Source organism: Pipistrellus kuhlii, unplaced genomic scaffold, assembly GCF_014108245.1.
Source record: "Pipistrellus kuhlii isolate mPipKuh1 unplaced genomic scaffold, mPipKuh1.p scaffold_m20_p_6, whole genome shotgun sequence".
NCBI lineage: Eukaryota > Metazoa > Chordata > Mammalia > Chiroptera > Vespertilionidae > Pipistrellus > Pipistrellus kuhlii.
The window spans coordinates 52,943,334-52,961,617 of record NW_023425562.1 but is presented as its reverse complement, the minus strand read 5'-3'; the positions used below and the strand labels follow the sequence as shown (position 1 = coordinate 52,961,617).

The window sequence follows — 18,284 nt, the reverse complement described above, 5'->3', positions numbered from 1 at the left end:
CCACTAAATGAAAACATATACACACAAAAGTAATAGAGCGCTGATTACACAAGAGGCACTGATCCTTGCTTTATTTACTCAGTAACATCCAACATTGGGAATTGTGTGGGCGCAGATACAAAAGGAAGGTGGCATTATAAATAGCAGTCAAGTTCATCAGGGCAGTGGCCGCAGCTCAGCCAGTTTGAAGGAATGCTCTGCTCCCTCCAACACTTTATGGCCAAAGTATTTTATAACACTTGGCGTGTATTTTAAAATTAAGGGTCACAGTGATTAAAAACAACCATGGTCAAGATATTTAGGGCCAAGTGACTGGCTGCTTCTGAGCTGCTTAGGATCAGTCTTGCATCAAGAAAGTAGGAGCAACATTATGCCCCCATCCTTGGCTAAGTGCGTGCAAGGCAATCACAGCAGACATATAAGATGATCTTTCCCTCATGCTCAGTGGAGAAATACCCTTTCAGCCAAATCCTCAGAAGGCAGAACTGGAGGCACCAGAAGCACCACACACAGGCAGCATCACCTCTTTCAAAAGATACTTTAATACAGAAAATAGAAAAGCATTTGTGGTGGGTCTTTTCAAACCTGGAACACAATTGTGGAAGAAAAAGAAAAACTTCCTCTAGTATCATGGTTTAGACTTTTTTGTACTGCACATGCACATCTCTTATGAGACACACTTCACAGCTGTTTCTAAGATTCTCTTGGTGGCCAATAAGAAAATTCAAGAGGGAGGGTACCTAGCACCTTGATTCCCTCATGGTGACAGCTAGAGGACTTGGCAGTGAGGTAGTAGCAACAATCCTCACGTAATGAAATGAATTCATATCTATGTAATCATTCTCTGGACACTAAAAATAGGCTGTCCTCCCAAATCTCATGCTCCAACCACCCTCTCGTGGGAAGCTGTGTCCACTTTATGCATCTCAGGAGAAGCTGAGAGGAAATGGCTGCCCAGCTGAGTCACTGCCAGTGTCGTTTTTCTGGATAAGGATGCAGAAACCTCACCAGATCCCAGGTCCAAACTGTTTTTGCTGAATTCGTTAAGCACAATTTTTTTTTTTTTTAGAAAACTGAAGGACAAACCAAATTGAAAGAATCACTGTTATAATAATTTTAATTTCTCTTGCATTTTACAGAAGTCTGTGAACGATTTTAAAAAAGCACCACCTTACCCCATCTTGTTTCTCTGACAGTTGTTAAAGTAGGCAATGATTATGTCAACAGCTTGAGCATCTGCATCTTGCAAGGATTTCAGACCAACCAGCCATACACCAAAGAACTTGGCAGCTTTTCTATCTTGTTTTTTTAATACAATGGTATATCCACTCTGATGGTAAACCAGTCCAGCCAAATTTCCACAACACACTTTGCAAAATCAGTGGTGATTAGCAAATTAGTTAGCTTTGGCACGGAGCTGTGCTCGCTTGCCCGTGACAGCCTGGAAGCCGGTTTTGATGCTGGCAACAGAGCATCGAGAATGACAAGTTTCACACTGTAAGAAATACAGTCGGGTGTCCTTTTGCAGGATTGTGTCAGGTGATCGGCATGTGTGACAGGTGACATATTCCTCTGCAAGAAAAGCAACATAGAGAATTAACTGTGGCCCGTGGTTTCTTTCCTCTGAAAACACTTCTACACTGAACTCTACAAGCCCAGGCTGGCACCCAGACCAAGGAAGCTTAGCTAAACTTATTTGTAAGTTTATCCCTAAACTATTCCAGGGTAAGAAAACACAAGCCATCTGCAGCAATGCTTTGGGTACTGAACTATGGGTTTGGGGGGGGGGGGGGACGACGACACGACACCCGATTTCAAATGTCCAAGGAAGCAGGAACACTTGCCAGATGCCTACCCATGCTTTTTCTATAGGAGAGCCACTAAGAAAGACCTTACAGCTTTCCAAGGTATAGGTGGGAAGAGACCTGTCAATTTTCTGTGATGGAGATAAATGCAGACCAGGTCTGAACGCAGACAGATTTCTCTGGATTGGCCTTCAGCCTGGAACCATCCAGCAGCCTTGATTGGCTGGGTCTTCTCCCTAGATCCCCAATCAGCGGCCAAGAGGCACCTACCTCCCTCCCCCACTTCCCCATTACTATCACTTTACCTCATCCTCTAAGGCCAGCCTTTCAGCCCCATTACAAACCAATGACTCCCCAAAAAATAATACAGCCTGATGAGAACATTTCAGAGTGATGTACTGAGATTAAATCATATACTTACTGATATATCTTCTCAAAACATTTTCTATCTGTTTCTGTTGGAATCTTCCTTTGATTACAAGTTGGTTATTACCATCTATAGAACCACTATGAAAGAAAACAAATATCTCCATTATTGCTTTTTCCTATAGGGAACCAAATTCCGGGATCTCTACATTCAATGTATTTAAAATATATTCAATGGCATAGATTAATTCTAAAAGTAGTGCTATACTACCTGGCTCCTCAAAAAATATTTTTAATTAAGTAGTTGGTACCTGATGACCTATTTACATCTTCTAACAATCCAATTTCAACCAATTAAGTTTTCAGCAACAAATCAAATTTATAATTGATTTTAAGTCTAAACACAAATTGCTTCCTTAATTGTGTGATGGCTCATTCATCCAAGGTAAAACACTTTAACTGAATGCATACCATGTTCAAAGTTAAGACCTATCTTTAAAATTCTAAGCACCAAATACATATTTTGATTATCATATATAGTTGATGAAGATGTCCTAAAACTGATTATGGAACTAGTTGAATTAATTATGTGAACATTGACTTGTACATTTTTTTATTTAATATATTTTTATTGATTTCAGAGAGTGATAGAAACATCAATGATGAGAGAGAATCTTCAATCAACTGCCTCCTGCATGCCGCCTACTGTGGAGATCGATCTCGACCCCAGGACATATGCCCTAACCTGGAAGAGAACCCTGACCCCAATTCATAGCTCAACAACCACTGAGCCACACCAGCAGGGCTGAATTGTACATTTAAAGGTGTGAAATATATCTCTATAAAACGGTTAATTCCTCTACCTCTCAAGTACAGTGGAGTCACATGCCAAATATTGTCAATGGTACTTAAAAAAGTTTTGAACCTGGCAAGTGTGGCTCAGTGGTTGACCGGACCCATGAACTGAAAAGTCCCAGTTCAGTTCCTGGTCAGGGCACATGCCTGGGTTTCAGGCTCGATCCCCAGTAAGGGGGAGTGCAGGAGACGGCCGATCAATGATTCTGATCATTGATGTTTCTAGCTCTCCCTTCCCTCTTTTTTTTTTTAAAAAGAAACTTTTTCAAAAGAAGCTGATGACAAGCACTCTGACAGAGCAAAGCTCTAGGCTAGACATTTGTTTAAAAATTACAAATCATAAAGTGAAACAAAATTCATATATCCAGATAGTGTTCAATTTCAACATTTCACTATAAAAATGACTTTTGTACCCTGGCCAGTGTAGCTCAATTGGTTGAGTGTTGTCCGTGCACTGAGAGGTCACCATTTTGATTCCAGGTCAGGGCACATGCCAGGGTTCCAGGCTCCATCGCCAGTGGGGGGCATGCAGGAGGCAACTGATCAATGTCTCCTCCTCATTGATGTTTCTTTCCCCCCACCTCCCTTCCTCTCTAAAAAATCAGTAACGTTTTTTAAAAACAACTTTTATACTGAATCTCTCCTGTGATTCTCTTTTAACTATAAAGTCTTATTATCCTCCATGGACTGGAACCCTTAATCTACAGGCTATGGTGAATTTTAATACTTGATGTAAAGAATGTTTTTTCATTCACTGTCAAAAGAAATTGACTATTTCAACCCTATATTAAGTCTACTGACCTTAAGTTTACTGGTTCACAACTTGTTATAATAATTTATCCCACCTCTTAAGAAATTATTCTTAGAAATAGGGAAAAACTGCTAACTTTTACTCCTCCATTAATTTATACAAGTTAAAAATAAGCAATGATCTCTCCCATTTTGGGGTGGGGGGGGCAAAGTTTTTGGTGGCCTTAAAAAAAAAAAAGGCAATGATTATATAATTTACATTTAAAACATAATTCTTTTACAACATATCTACCACTAGTCAAGTAAACTATTCCTTAACCCCACAGCAAATGTAGCCAATTCCAACAGAGTTTCAAGAAAGAGAGAACATATTAGTTATCTCTACTGCCAGTAAGGCACAGGATTAAGTCTTTTAAAGGAGCTCAAGCTGCTGAGAAACTAGCAGATCTGCATTTGCATGCTGACTGTACCATGTTATATGACCAACTACAACTTCACTAAAATGGTTTCCAAATCTTTAAGATAGCTAATATTAGTTTCTACTAACAGTTCATGCAACTGTTTTAAGACTGAAATGGTACCCAAGATGCTCAATATGTGTTATTCATCTTTATTATGCCCTGAATCTGCTTATTTTTAAAGAGTCGGTTGGCTTCCTAGCACTTAATGGGGATGGACTGGCTCGGTGCCTTCAACAGATGAGCTCTTAAGATAAGTAACAACTATGGATCCCTGTTTCAACGTTTCTTCTGTGCCACTCATCAATTTGTAAGCTGTATTTCATCAATAGCCTATTAACAATTTAGAAATAAATACTGACATAAGAAAATAATTTCCTTTGAAATCTAATATTTGCTACATAAAGATCTAAGAACCCAGTTAATGACAGGAAACTCTAAACACAGCAGTGCCATGATCCGCATTTTGGTATGCCAACAGGCCTGTTCAGATGAGTCGGTTAATTCAGTTCTCTATTCCTAAGCAGCCACGCTTTCCCATAGAAATGAGTTGACTTCCCTCTTTCAGTGGCCTAGAAGTTCCTCTGATAATCAGGTGAATTTTTTCTCTCTTTTTTAATCCTCACTTAAGGGTATGTGTTTTATTTGAGAGAGAGATCCATTATCTCCTATACAGACCCTAACCAAACCTTTGGTATAACCTTTGTATATAGGACGATGGTGCTCCAACCAACCAAATTACCTGTCCAGGGCAGTGAAATTTTTTTTCTAAGTGTGTTACATACCTTTTTAAGATTAAGAAAAGTTCTTATGAAATGTCCAGTAATACGGTAAACTACACTGAGTGGCCAAATTATGATGATCTCTGAATGCATAATAATCTGGCCATTCAGTGTATGTATGTGTATATACATATACACATACACACACATTTATTCATTCATTCATTCATTCATTCATTCATTTATTTATAGAGGCCCGGTGCATGAATTCGTGCATGGGTGAGGTCCGGCCAGCCTGGCCCAGGGGAGGGGACATGGGCAGTTGACCAGCCTGCCTGCAGGTCGAATTCCTGGTCGAGGGGACAATTTGCATATTAGCCTTTTATTATATAGGATATACACTGAGTGGCCAGATTATTATGCATTCAAAGATCATAATAATGTGGCCACTTAGTGTATATATAAATGCAAAATAGTTTCTTACCTTGTACCCAATTCAGCCAATAAAAATGCGAGGAGATGTTTGGGCTGACGATGTAATCTAAAAAGAAAGTAGAATATATAAACTATCCTCCATGGAAAACTTACCAAACTTTAAAAAACCACTGTTTCAATTTGTGACTATTCTGCTATTAGGTGAACTATAGTGCAGTTCATCAAACTCTGAAATAAAAGATACGTAATACATTTTAAAGACCATAAAATATTGCAAGTTATTATAAGTACTGTATATACCTATGAGTAAATGTCTGTAAGCATGGACAGAAAAGGTAAACAACTTTAGAAAGTAACATCTTTTTCTGGGAAGAAGATGAAAGAGTTGGCTTTAATTAACTGTAAAACCCTCTTTTAAAGAAGTAAAAAGATATGAAGGAACTGTCAAAAGGGCAAATACATCAAATCTGGGCAACAGGGTACTTGGGGGTGAGAAGCATGGAATGTGATGGTATTAAAAAAGCTCTGTCTTGACAATGTCCGTCTGAGGGAGAGGCAAACCGAATTTAGCCGTTTGCCCTGAGCTCGTTTGCTTGGCAAGCCCACCCCAGCAAAAGCTGTTCTACCGCCCTGGGTGGCCAAGCTGCTGTCTGAGGAGTACATTTAGCCTCCACACTCCATCTGGATCCATTCTTATGCATCAGCATGAGCTGGCTTCTCTGACCTCTGGATGTCTGATAATACAAGCCCTGAGACCTCTAAGTAGAAAGAACTGATATATTTGAACTCTGACTTTCCTCGACGCAACTTTGACAACTCTGCATAATCTTTCTACCTGCGATGAAGTCCTTAATAAGGACCTTTAACATAAACAGCACTGAAATATTGGTATTTGAAATGGAGATTCTCCATTAACAAACTTACAGTTTACAAATATCTGTAAAGTTGACAAAAGAAGTTTTCTTGGTTCCTACTCGGACGACCTGTGGAGGTTTCATGACAAATTTCCTTTTCTCTCCAGCAACCATATCTGGATTCTTTTCCCTCATGATGTTGAACACTCGATTCAGTAGCTAAAGAGATAAAGTGGTATTCATGTACATTCTTATTAATAGCAGAGGAGTATACTGGAATCTTTGCTTTATCTTTTAGCAAACTTCACTTTTTATTAAATACACGCATCACTCTACATTCTGGGAGTTCCTTGAGTGGAGGATTCAATTCTCAACCAGGATCTGGTCCATTATGAATGCTCAATTCCTTGTTCAAAGTTAATGAATAAACACCTACTAATTCTGTTTTTATGGGAAAGTATCCGATACAATCAAGAATAAGATTCAGGAAAGCCCAAATAAGCAAACTCCATACTATCCTGTTCCCAGAATAGCCAATTCCTCTCTCCACTGCTCCCCTTCCCATTCCAGGGGCTCTATCCCCATGTTCACAGATTCAGATGGGAACAGTGAGTACTATAATGACTGCCACACTGCAGTCCCATAGAGGGCGGCAGGCAACGCTGTGCACTGGCTCCATGACCTGAGTCTGCTTCACTAACAATTTGGAGTACAGTGGCCCTTCTAATTCAGAGAGCGTTTATCTTGCTTTGAGTTCTAGTCACTAGTTTAGCCCCTTTCCGTAACAGAATCTGTCTTACCTCCTCATACGTGTAGTCTCTTTCTGAGCCTGCCCAAGCAGGGCCTGTCTGGTTACTGAATGAGATACCATCATCTTTTTTGCTGTCTTCATCTTCTAAAGCTACAGAAAACAAAGACTAAGAATGAGGGGTAGAGGCAGATCTAAAGAAATGAAAGTATAAAGACATTTGTCTTCCCTCCCAGAACTACATTCAAAACAGCCTCAAACATAAAGTCATTAAGTTTCACAAGTAACCTCTCAATTCCTTAAAAACAGGGATTTTCATAAACAACCCTTAATAGAGACATCTCTAAGAATTTGTGATAATGCAGACACACCTAACTGTTACTTGATTTAACAGACAAGATAATGCTCTGGTTTCTCTTCAGACCGCATAAATCTTTCGCCTTTTAACAGACAAGATAAAATAATGCACTGAGATAATTAGAAGAAAAAACATCCAACTGTTTAGGCACTTAAGAAGCATACATATCCATAAAAACCCATCTGCTGACTATGGTAAAGTTCTGACTATGGCACTTAGAAACTAATAAAACAGCACTTTTTAAAAAAATGAAAAAAATTTTTTTCAACATTTAAAAAAATTCAATTACAGTAATTTTCCCAATCACCTGAAGCTGCATGATTTAGTAAAATTATAATTGCCAAATTCTACCCCCATGAAATCTTTAACTGTCATCAAGTTAGATACTGTTTTCCTTTTAGCTTCCATAATCAGATGGAAATAAGGGTCAAAAAATAACAAAAGAGGGGCCCACCTATCAAATAGATTAGGCCAAAGGCCTAAGTAACAAGCCCCCAATATTACCTTCGTCTTTCTCTAGAATTTCATCCTCATCTGGGAACTTAACATTTTTCTTTTTCTTCTTTTTATTGCCAAGCATAATATCAAGGTCATCTTCTGGTTCAGCTGGTTCTTGAACATCACTTTCAATCTTAAGATCCTAAGAAATTAAGATCTAAGTTTCAATATTTTGATTCCAGGATAAAAAACAAACAAACAAACAACGATGTGGGCTGACATCCTTTTAGAGGGAAACATTTTAATATTCAAAACTAAAGTTATATATAAGAAATGTCTCTCATAGTTGAGCCAAAGTGGCTCAGTGAGTCGAGTCCCTGTCATTTAATTAAATTTGAGACAGTTCTGTGGGATCTTTTCTTTTTATTCACCAGCCTTGGTGTCTTAAAAAAATATTATCTATGTTTCCAAACCAGGCCACTGTCAGAATCACCTAGTAAATGTTACGATTCTTAAATCTTTTGACTGACAATCTTTAGCAGGAGTACTTTAAAGAAGTTCCTAAGAATTCTGATATAATCAGTGGGAGGAGGAGTTTTTTTCCTCCTGACACCAAATACATGGTGTTTTTCCACACCAATTCTTCAACTCTCCAACTAACTGGGTGACCTATAATTCATTTTAACTCTGAAACTACCTGTAGTTAGTGATAGACTCCACAGGTTTAAGGGTTCAGTCCCTCAAGACTATCCTCACTTCAGAGGCCAGTCACGACTGATTAAATCACTGACTGCTGGTGATTGAATTCAAGTTCCAACCCTCTTCCCCAAGAAGGTTAAAAGGGGGAGGGTGCCTGGGTGTATATGAATTCCAATCACCTAATCGTGGCTTAATCTTTCTGATGACCAGCTCTTACCTATAATGAAGTTATTTAGGAGTTCCCAGCCAAAAGTCATCTCAAAATCGACACTTTTACCATTCCAGAGATTATAAGGGTTTTAGGAGCCGTGTGCCAGGAACCAGAGACAAAGACTAAATATTTTTTTTATTATACCAGTCAGCCTTGCTACCAGACTGCAAAAAGATATTTGGGCATTACTTCAACAGATGACATCATTAAAGAAGGGAAAGGCAGAACCCATGGAGAATTAGGATCATGTGAATGAATGGAAACAAGGTAAAGGTTGATCCCAAGATTAGTAGCTATAGTCATAGATGAAAATAGGGCATATCACAGCCCAGAAATTAGTCATAAACCCCCAAGAAGAGCCAGTCTCAGTCTCCAATTTCTCCCTCCTTTCATGAGCTTATCCAGCTCCCTGCCCTGAAATGTGCTGTCAACATTACCTACCGATATCTACTCTATGTGCTTACAACTGAACTAGTCTCACAATGGCTATAATAATCTCAGAAATCTTATCAGCAGAAAAGTTTAAATAGTTGGGAATAAATGAAGCTCAGCTCTCATATCCCACATCCAGCTGTGTGGTCTTAGTGCCACTTTTGGCCATTAAAGACCAATGAGCCCACTTGTATTAGGTGGATAATACACAAATAAAAAAAAAAAGTTACTAACTTAGTCTCTAAGATGACAGTCAATAAATGAGAAACTCAGATATGCCAAATATAAATTAGCACATACCAGCCAGCTTTCTAGTCCTATACCAGTATTTATTTTATCCCAGTAAGATCTACTTCCAAGCCTAGGCTAAGTCAGTCCTAGTGAAATGAAGAGAATCGTATTTTTTTTTTCTTCAAGAGCCCTGTGAGGGTCTGAAAATTCAGATAGGAAAGCAACCAAGATTTTAAAAACACATCACCTACAAGTTAATGTCCATGCCCTGACTGATAAAGATATTGGTAATAAACTCTTATGTTATGACTTAAATAACAGAGAGAAAAAAGTATTTAAGCACTTAATAAGAGTAGATAGAGCTTATATAAGTAACTCTATAGAACAAAAGCTACTAACCAGAGGAATCAACCTAGAAAACCTTGTTAACCAAGATTTTCTGTGATATCAATACATCTCTGATGTGTCACTTTGTTATCCAGCATATTTAAACCTCACTTGTTCAGTATAATTTGAGCATCTCTCTTTCTCAATTTCCTTGCAATAGTAGGAAAAGAAGAGTCCCCAAACAAGGAGAAAATAAGATAAATCCAGGTAAAATGGTCTTGCTCTAATTATCCTGAAAATGGGGAAAATATCTTACTTATTTCAGTTACCTTAGCAATTAGTACACAATGTTTGATGACTCTGCACTCACCAATACACATCTGAATTAACAAAGTCGAGGAAACTGACACCATTTCCAAAATGCAATAAATTACATTTCTTGCTACATTTAGGATACACCTTGTTTATTTAAGTTTGAGCACATAAACTTTACCAAGGAAAAGTGGGATTTTTAAGAGCAGGCTTTCAGCTCATCCCTCCATCGATCCCATTCACTTAACTATCCACCCATGTATCTACTGTACTTATTCAAAAGATACTTATTCCAAGATATTTATATTGGAAATTGATCTAGTATTAAGAGAACCTACGAGTATTAAGAGAACCTACAAGATCAGAGAACTCCATAAAAACAGCTTGAGTGCTCTGGTTCTCCCACAGGCCATAAGATCATCAGACACAACCACCACAGGTATGTGCTCAGATACACAGTCTTTGTGGCTCAGGTGACACATAAATGTGTGTATCTTCAACATGCTACCAAAGTTTAACAGAGAAAACCAAGTGAGTATTTGCTTCACAGATTTCTCACTTATTGAAATACGAGAGGCCTGGTACACAAAATTCATGCACAGGAAGGGTCCCTAGGTCTGGCCAGAGATCAGGGCCTATTGGGCCCTTCTTTGTTCCATGACACCTCTGGTGGTCAGCACACATCATAGCAAGCAGTCAAACACCAGGTCAAACTCCTGAGGGGACACTTTGCGTATTAGCCTTTTATAGATGTAGATCTTTTACTCAGCCAATCGCAGTCTAGTTAATGACAAAGGGCATCTACAGGAGCTGCCCCCTGGTGGTCAGTGTGCTCCCACAGCGGGAGCACTGCTCAGCTGATAGGTGCCAGAAGCAGGGCTCACTGCTGGCCAGAGATCACTGTGGAGCAGCAGCGAGCCTATCAAGCGGTAGTGATGGCTGTGTTCCCTGATCTCCACAGGCCATGCTAAGGGACCCCACCAGTGCAGAATCTGTGCACCAGGCCTCTGGCTTTGTAATCATTGTACGGGCCCACAATAAAATATGTAAAACCTAAATTTACATTACTTTTCCTCATAATCCCTTTAAAATACCTTAATCAGACATAATGACCATAACAGTGTGATTAAGTACTTAACAAAAGCAAAGCTAGTAAGAGATGAAACAGAGGGAGAAACATCAGCCATTGAGCAACCTTTCAAGAGGTCAAATTTTACCTTCAATAAGAAAGCAATACTACCTTTACACCTTCTTCCGCCTCATCAATATCAAATATCTTTTTTGTTTTTTTCTTCTTTTTCTTTTGATTAAAGAAGTTTAGGTCATCTAGATCGTCAGAGGCATCTAAAAAAACATAATTAAGATTGATTAACAACAAACAGAAGGCAAAGCATCCAATTATGAGATAAACCAACATTTAAGTTAGTAATTAGGAAAAACCTCATTAGAAAGCCATATTGAGAACATTTATGATTCTGATCGGATCAAGCCTCGCTGTTCCCAAGACAAAGTCAGGGTTTTAACACAATTTCCAAGCCCCCCCGCAGCTCTCTCTCTCCACTTCTGCTAACATCTCATCTCCCATACCTTAATCCCGGGTTCCAGCCCAGTGAAGTATTGTAATTCCACTTTAGCAATGCCTGTGGTCTCTCACCTCCAACCCTTGCCAAGGACTCCCCCACATAACTCTTACAGGATCTAGTTAGTTACTTCCACCAAGCCTTTTCTAAGCCTATCTATCCTTTCCCCCAATTGGATGCCCCAAGGTGCTTCAATAGTATCTTCTGTCATTCCAATGGCTTGCTTATCTATCTTCCTAACAGATACTAAAGGGAGATACTAATAGATAATATGCATTGTTCACCTATATCCTAGTGCCTAGCTCTGCTTACAATCAGTCAATCAATCAACAAAAGGGCTTCACATTCATCAAATGAGGCTCTAACATGAATAAAATTAATTTTATCTACCATTACTGAGTAATATTGGGTTATGTTCAATAAACTTTCCATTTGTCCTACACTGTTGTACACTAGAAATATTTTAGGGTCCCTCTGCTACAACATATATATTTTTTTAATTTATTTTATTGATTTTTTACAGAGAGGAAGGGAGAGGGATAGAGAGCCAGAAACGTCGACGAGAGAAACACCGACCAGCTGCCTCTTGCACACCCCCTACAGGGGATGTGCCCGCAACCAACGTACATGCCCCTGACCGGAATTGAACCTGGGACCCTTCAGTCCGCAGACCAACGCTCCACCACTGAACCAAATCGGTTTCGGCTGCTACAACATATTTTTCAAGGAGCTATTTATGAATTCATTTTGTCTTCTTGCAAGAATGACTTATTTTCCAAGTTTAATTATATAAAAGATGCTTAGCACATGATAGTTCACTGAATGTCAGTTCTATCTCCAGTAGTGTCTTATATTCAACAGACATTATGTTTACTGAATTACTTATTTCTAATAGTAATTACCTTTGTCAAAGCACAAAAGTGAATTACTAATGCTGGTGTCTAAACTGAAACACTTTTTAAATAATTTTAATTTCTTCTGTATGTTTTCAAACTTGCTAAGACACAAAACTACCCATCTTGGTCTTATTCTTTCTACCTACACTCAAATATAATCACCAATAAAATATAAAAAGAGACCTGACAGGTTAGACTGGAAAATCAGCCCTGGAATGACAAGGTGTAGCTACTTATGGAATCAGTAGGAATTTTCCTGAATGAATCTACCAGAAATAGTCAAGGTCCAGTGCCCACAGACTGTTGATGGCCTCAATTTTCACTGGAATAGCCTTATCAGACTGAGGGGTCAATGCATGCACAAAATCCAAAACACAATGGAAGAGAAATAAGCCTTTCAGCAAGAGTTCCTCTCCCACATCTACCACTCACCTTTTTTCCTACTGTCTTCTTCATCAGCCTCTACATCTTTGTCCTCAGTGGGCTCTGGCTCCACTTCTTTTGTTTCTGAGGGCTGAGTTTCTTCTGTCTGGGCATCCCCTTCCTCATCTAACATAAAAGGCTTCTTCTTCTTCTTTTTCTTCTTGCTCATAGTAGGATCAAAAATCATCTGTTTAAAAGACAATAATAAAGGAACCAAGTGATTGTTTTCACATTCCAACTATGCTGTATTCTCAAAAGACATTCTTAAAAGTAAGAGTATTTTGCTCTGGCCCAAGGTGTTTCTCAGTGGTCAGAGCATGGGCCCAGACACTGAAAAGTCGCAGGTTTTATTTGCAGTCAAGATGCATGTAGGAGGCAACCAATCGATGTGCGTCTCTCACATCAATGCTTCTATCTCTCCATCCATCCATTACACCCTTCTACTCTCTCTAAAAATCATTGGGAAAAATAACCTTGGGTGAGAATTAGCAAAAAAGAGTATTTGATGCACTCAAGTACCAAAAAACAGGATTAGAAACAAGGCCATTCAGCCCTTCTTATACTATTAATCATGGAATGAGAGTGGAAGGGGGTGTTCCTTAAACATGTGCACCACCTTTCAATTTGTAAATTACCACAAGGTACAGCAACTTCACTTTGTTTCACAAGCAAATGTGGAGACTTTATGAATTAATCACAGAATTTAGGTAAGGGGCCTTAGTAATAACCTTTGCTACACCCCTCACTTTGTGGATGAGAAAACCAATACCTAGGCAGATTATACATGTTTATTTAAGGTTGGAAATCTGGGGTTACTACACCAAAAGTCTTGACTTAATAAAAAAAAATTTTTTTTAATATTATCCTTAAGTTCAGACAAACCTTAAAGGAAATCCACCAGCAACCCTTCCACAAAGCAAATCTATATCTGAGTAAGAGAAACTTCTATATAACCTTTTACTCTGCTTTTTGTTTCTGGAACATTAAAAGTTTTCTTGGGTTATTTTTATCTAATGTTCATTAGAGAATAAGCAAAAAATTAATTTATACCTTGTTGTATGTAGACTGTACTGATCACTTGGGGGAAAAATACAGATGGAGTATTTTATTTTTTAAAATATATATTTTATTGATTTTTTACAGAGAGGAAGGAAGAGGGATAGAGTTGGAAACATCGATGAGACATCAATCAGCTGCCTCTTGCACACCCCCTAGAGGGGATGTGCCCACAACCAAGGTACATGCCCTGGACCGAAATCGAACCTGCAACCCTTCAGTCCACAGTCCACAGGTCGACGCTCTATCCACTTAGTCAAACCAGTTAGGGCCAGATGAAGTATTTTAGACCTAACAGTTTAATCAACATATAGGGTAGACTCCATAGAGTGGAGTGAGGTCACTGAAGTCAAACAAAATTGGATTCAAATACCGAGTATTTTTTTCTTTAAGCCCCTCACCAATTTATATCCAAATACTATTATGCTTAAATTTAGCATTTTCCCCAATGAAATGCTATGACAGTACAGTGTAGTGTCTGGTACCCAACTGACTAAATTCAAGTCCTGACTCTTGCTCTTACTTGTATTACCCCAGGTAAGTTCTTGTCCTCTCACACCGGATTGAACATCAAACCCACAACCCAGGTACATGGCCTTGACAGGGAATCGAACCTGAGACCCTTCGGTGTACAGACTGGCACTCTAACTATGGAACCCTACCAGCCAGGGCTTAAATTTCTTTGTTTCCTAAGTACATTAAGGAAACTGAGCTACACTGAAACCAAACTGTGGTCTATAATAAGGTAGGGTTGGTATCGTCCTCACTCGAAAGAGAAGGATCTGCAAGATATTCTGGAAACTGATATAGCCTCCTCTCAGTTATCCTCTCCTATCGTAAGGACCTAACTGTATAAGTGAGTAATTGTGAAATGCAGTCTTGAAGAACTTAATTTGGCAAACTTAAAAGAAGAACCAGGAGAAAAGATTACCCACTATTGACCTACTAAGCCACAGGTCACCCTAATGTCCAAGGAGGTAAGCTATAATTCATACGCACTCCTGAGATATGGAGATTTGGCAAAAGGACAGAGCACTCCAGGTACTATAAGTTTGGTTGTCTGGAAGGGCTTACAATTCATTTATTGCTTTTTTTCCCATGTAGCAACTACCTTGGAATAATAATTACATTTTATTATTACTCAGCATGACAGACCAAAGATGAGAGGGGTCCTGAAATCAAAAGAGGACAGCCTCACAAGTGCCTTATCCTTTGAAAAACATTCATATTTAGCCTATAGGTTAACAGTTATTTGTAGCCTTGTAAAGGGTTTGAAACTGCAGGAATTATACACTGAAAAAATTACTATGTCTCTTAATTACTGACTCTGGATACTTACAACACATTCATCCCCTCATTTTATTCTCACCACCTCTCAGAGTTAAAAATAAGGAAACCAGGGATCCCAAAGCAGACCTCACCCAAACCACAAGGCCATGTTGGTCTTTACTTAAAAAAATAATAAAAATTGCTTTTTAAGACTGAAAAGCAACATAAGACTGTTGTTATCTTTAAGTGATAGGATTCTAGATTTTTATTTCTCTTTATATTCTTCTGCATTCTGTATACTTAATACAATGCACATTCCATTTGAAAATCAGAAACTTCTTTAGCTTAAAGAAGTCTTTGCAAACCACCTTACTGTATTGTATGAAAATCCAATGTCCTGACACTTGGTGAATGGGATGTAGTAATAAGCAATCTTAACTATTGACAGCACTTTTAAAAATTGGTCTGGAAAGTAATGAAACCTACAGATTAGAGGACTGTTCCTCACAGGCATCACCCACATCTCTCAAATACTGTTTTCTAAAGCTTTTGGTTCCTCTAGGTTAAAAAGGCTATGTTGTGGTGAATTTTGGCTTAATTATCAGGTATAAAAAGAAATGTGTTCAGGCCTGGCTGGGTTGCTCAGTTGGTTAGAGGATCGTTCTTATGAGCCAAGATTGTGGATTCGATCCCCTGGTCAGGGCACATACAAGAATCAACCAATGAATGCATAGATAAATGGGACAGCAAACTGATGTTTCTCTCTCTTCCCTCCTTTCTCTAAAATAAAAAAGAACTGTGTACAGTTTACTTTCATTGTCTCCATGTAGAAATTTTTGCTTGTCTGTAGTCAAAAAGTAAGGACTGGCCTAAGAATACTTATCTAGTTTAGTCAATAGTACTGGAGAAACCAGAACCTCACATCCTTCAGAGTGGAAATCAAAGGCTGGTTCTAGTCTCACTAACTTGCTGTGTAATCTTGCGCGAGTTAACCTCCCTGGGCCCTAGCTTCCTGTCTATAAAATGAAGTTAGACTGGTAGACCTAAAAAGTGCCAAGCTACTTAATATTTTATTGGCTTCCAAAAGTTCTCTACTGGAATGCTGGTTCTGCAATATTCCACTTCCTTCAAAACCTGACCCCACTGCTAAAACCGAATCCTCCAGTACCACAAATCTCTCTGTTGATGGCTCTATCTCCTGTAGAAACTATCTGATCTCTCTTAACCTCCCCTATATCACTTGTGAGCACTTTACCATAGAAACTACACAAACAGCACCCCACAGTACTTTGTACTACACAAGTGTTTTATTTTTAAAGGTTATGAAGAGCTTAGAAAATATGTAGAAAAAAACAAAAGTGAAATACTGCCACTCTCAGGACTTTTGAAATACAGTAGCCCAGAGCAATGTCTACCATGACCTCCAAGCAAGAACCATCTACCTTCAGACTCAGTTTCTCCCAAGAGCACAAGAACCTCCTGGTCACCTAGATGTAAGGCAATGTTTCATGGATCTGGAAGTCTACTACTGGCTCAGCCACTTACTATTTGATCATGGGCATGATACAACACTCAAAGCCTCAGTTTTCTCATCCATAAAATGGGGCTAACAACAGTAATACTTATCTTACAGGAGAAATCAAATGAGAAACTGGTGTCCCCTCCAGAATAAATCCAAATTTCTTAATCTGGTCTTCAAACCCCCCTATGAACTGGCCGCTAACCATATTTCAAGGGATTAGCGCTAACCAAATTAGGATAGTCTACTTTCTGTGAGCACTCTTACCTGCCGTCTTAACCACCCCTCTACCCTAAGATCAGCCAGCCTTTCCATCACAGGAAATGCTAAGGATCGTTCAAGGGCTACCTCAGAAGCCAACACTCCAAAAAGCCTAGGATTTTTTCTCTTCTTTCTCTCCAAGGCCCTACAGACCAAGCACTCGAATATTTACAGAAATGAATTACAAATTCAAGAGGCGCCCCCCGCCCCTTTTTTTTTGGTGGGGAGAGCCGGCCGGGAAGCAGTAACTCTCCCACCAGTGTTAATGAATGCCTACGGACAACACCTAAAATCCAGTTTTATTTTAAGCCGTTTGTCTTCACGTGAGCTGGGATGCACCCGGCCATTGGGATTTGAGGAAATGTGCTGAGGGACAAGCACGAGGGTAGAAAAAGGCCCAGCCAGCTTCGCGGCCCCGACTTCCCGCTCTCGTCACTGTGAACTCCGTGAAGGAAAACTCAGGGACTCCGCCCTAAAACTTCCCAAAGTCAGACACTTTCTGAGGCTGAAGCCTCTAGACTTCTCCCCCACCCCCTGGACTTCTTAATAAATAGTTCTCGAGATGAGAGAACAACGGCGGATTCCGACCAGGAAAAGCCAGCCTGCAAAGTTTTGAACGAGGGCGCTCCGCCGGCGCGCAGGGGGGCTCCCTTCGCCCCGGCCGGCGCCCAGCGAGGAGTGCGGGAGCTGCGGGGTCAGATCCAGAGGCACGCAGGGGTCGCCAGCCCCAATCCCGTTCGGTTGGGACATTTAACCAGCATTCAAGCCCCTTAACCGGCACCCAAGCCCCATTCTAGAGGAGCGACTCCATAAACTCTTCATTCCGGAAAAGCCGGCTTCAGCACCGCCGCCCTGAAGAGAGCGGGACGCGGCTGAGACCGCGGCTCCGGAGTCCTCGCGGGCTCTACTGCTCCGGGCCGCCTAGGCCCGGCTGTCCCACATGGCGGCCGGCCGCTAGGCCGCAGACTCGGTCTCCCACACGGGGATGAGTACGGCTCCCCCGCCTCAGTCCCCAGCCCTACCGCCAGGGTCAGGCCCTCACCTCGTCTCCGGACATGGCTGCGGCTCGAGTGGGCTCCGCACGGACGAGAAGTCGAACAGGTTAGCCCCAGGCCTCCGGCGCGGTACCGATCTCGCCGACACCTCTCCCACAACCGCACTAGGCTCTTGCATCAGCGAAAGGGGTGATACCCCGCCCTCGACTCCCAAGCGTTGAAAGTGCGCCTGCGCAGAGCCCGTCGCGGCGCAGGCGCGCGGAGCAGGCGTCCTAACGCGCAGT

General features: G+C 40.3%; 1 protein-coding gene across 2 annotated transcripts; it reads right to left on the bottom strand.

Moving 5' to 3' along the window:
* Positions 1 to 1,099: 1,099 nt before the first annotated feature.
* Positions 1,100 to 18,203, bottom strand: EIF2S2 (eukaryotic translation initiation factor 2 subunit beta). 2 transcript variants are annotated; one of them, XM_036419790.2, is made up of 9 exons: positions 18,048 to 18,202; positions 12,910 to 13,087; positions 11,242 to 11,345; positions 7,856 to 7,991; positions 7,046 to 7,146; positions 6,316 to 6,464; positions 5,441 to 5,497; positions 2,227 to 2,312; positions 1,100 to 1,572 (listed from the first exon to the last, which is right to left on the bottom strand). In XM_036419790.2, the coding sequence occupies exons 1-9, from the start codon at positions 18,060 to 18,062 to the stop codon at positions 1,397 to 1,399; spliced, it is 1,002 nt and encodes a 333-aa protein (XP_036275683.1). In that variant the 5' UTR covers positions 18,063 to 18,202; the 3' UTR covers positions 1,100 to 1,396. The 2 variants fall into 2 exon arrangements, with proteins under 2 accessions (XP_036275683.1, XP_036275684.1); XM_036419791.2 differs by lacking the exon at positions 5,441 to 5,497 and having other exon boundaries at positions 18,048 to 18,203.
* Between the last annotated feature and the right edge of the window lie 81 nt (positions 18,204 to 18,284).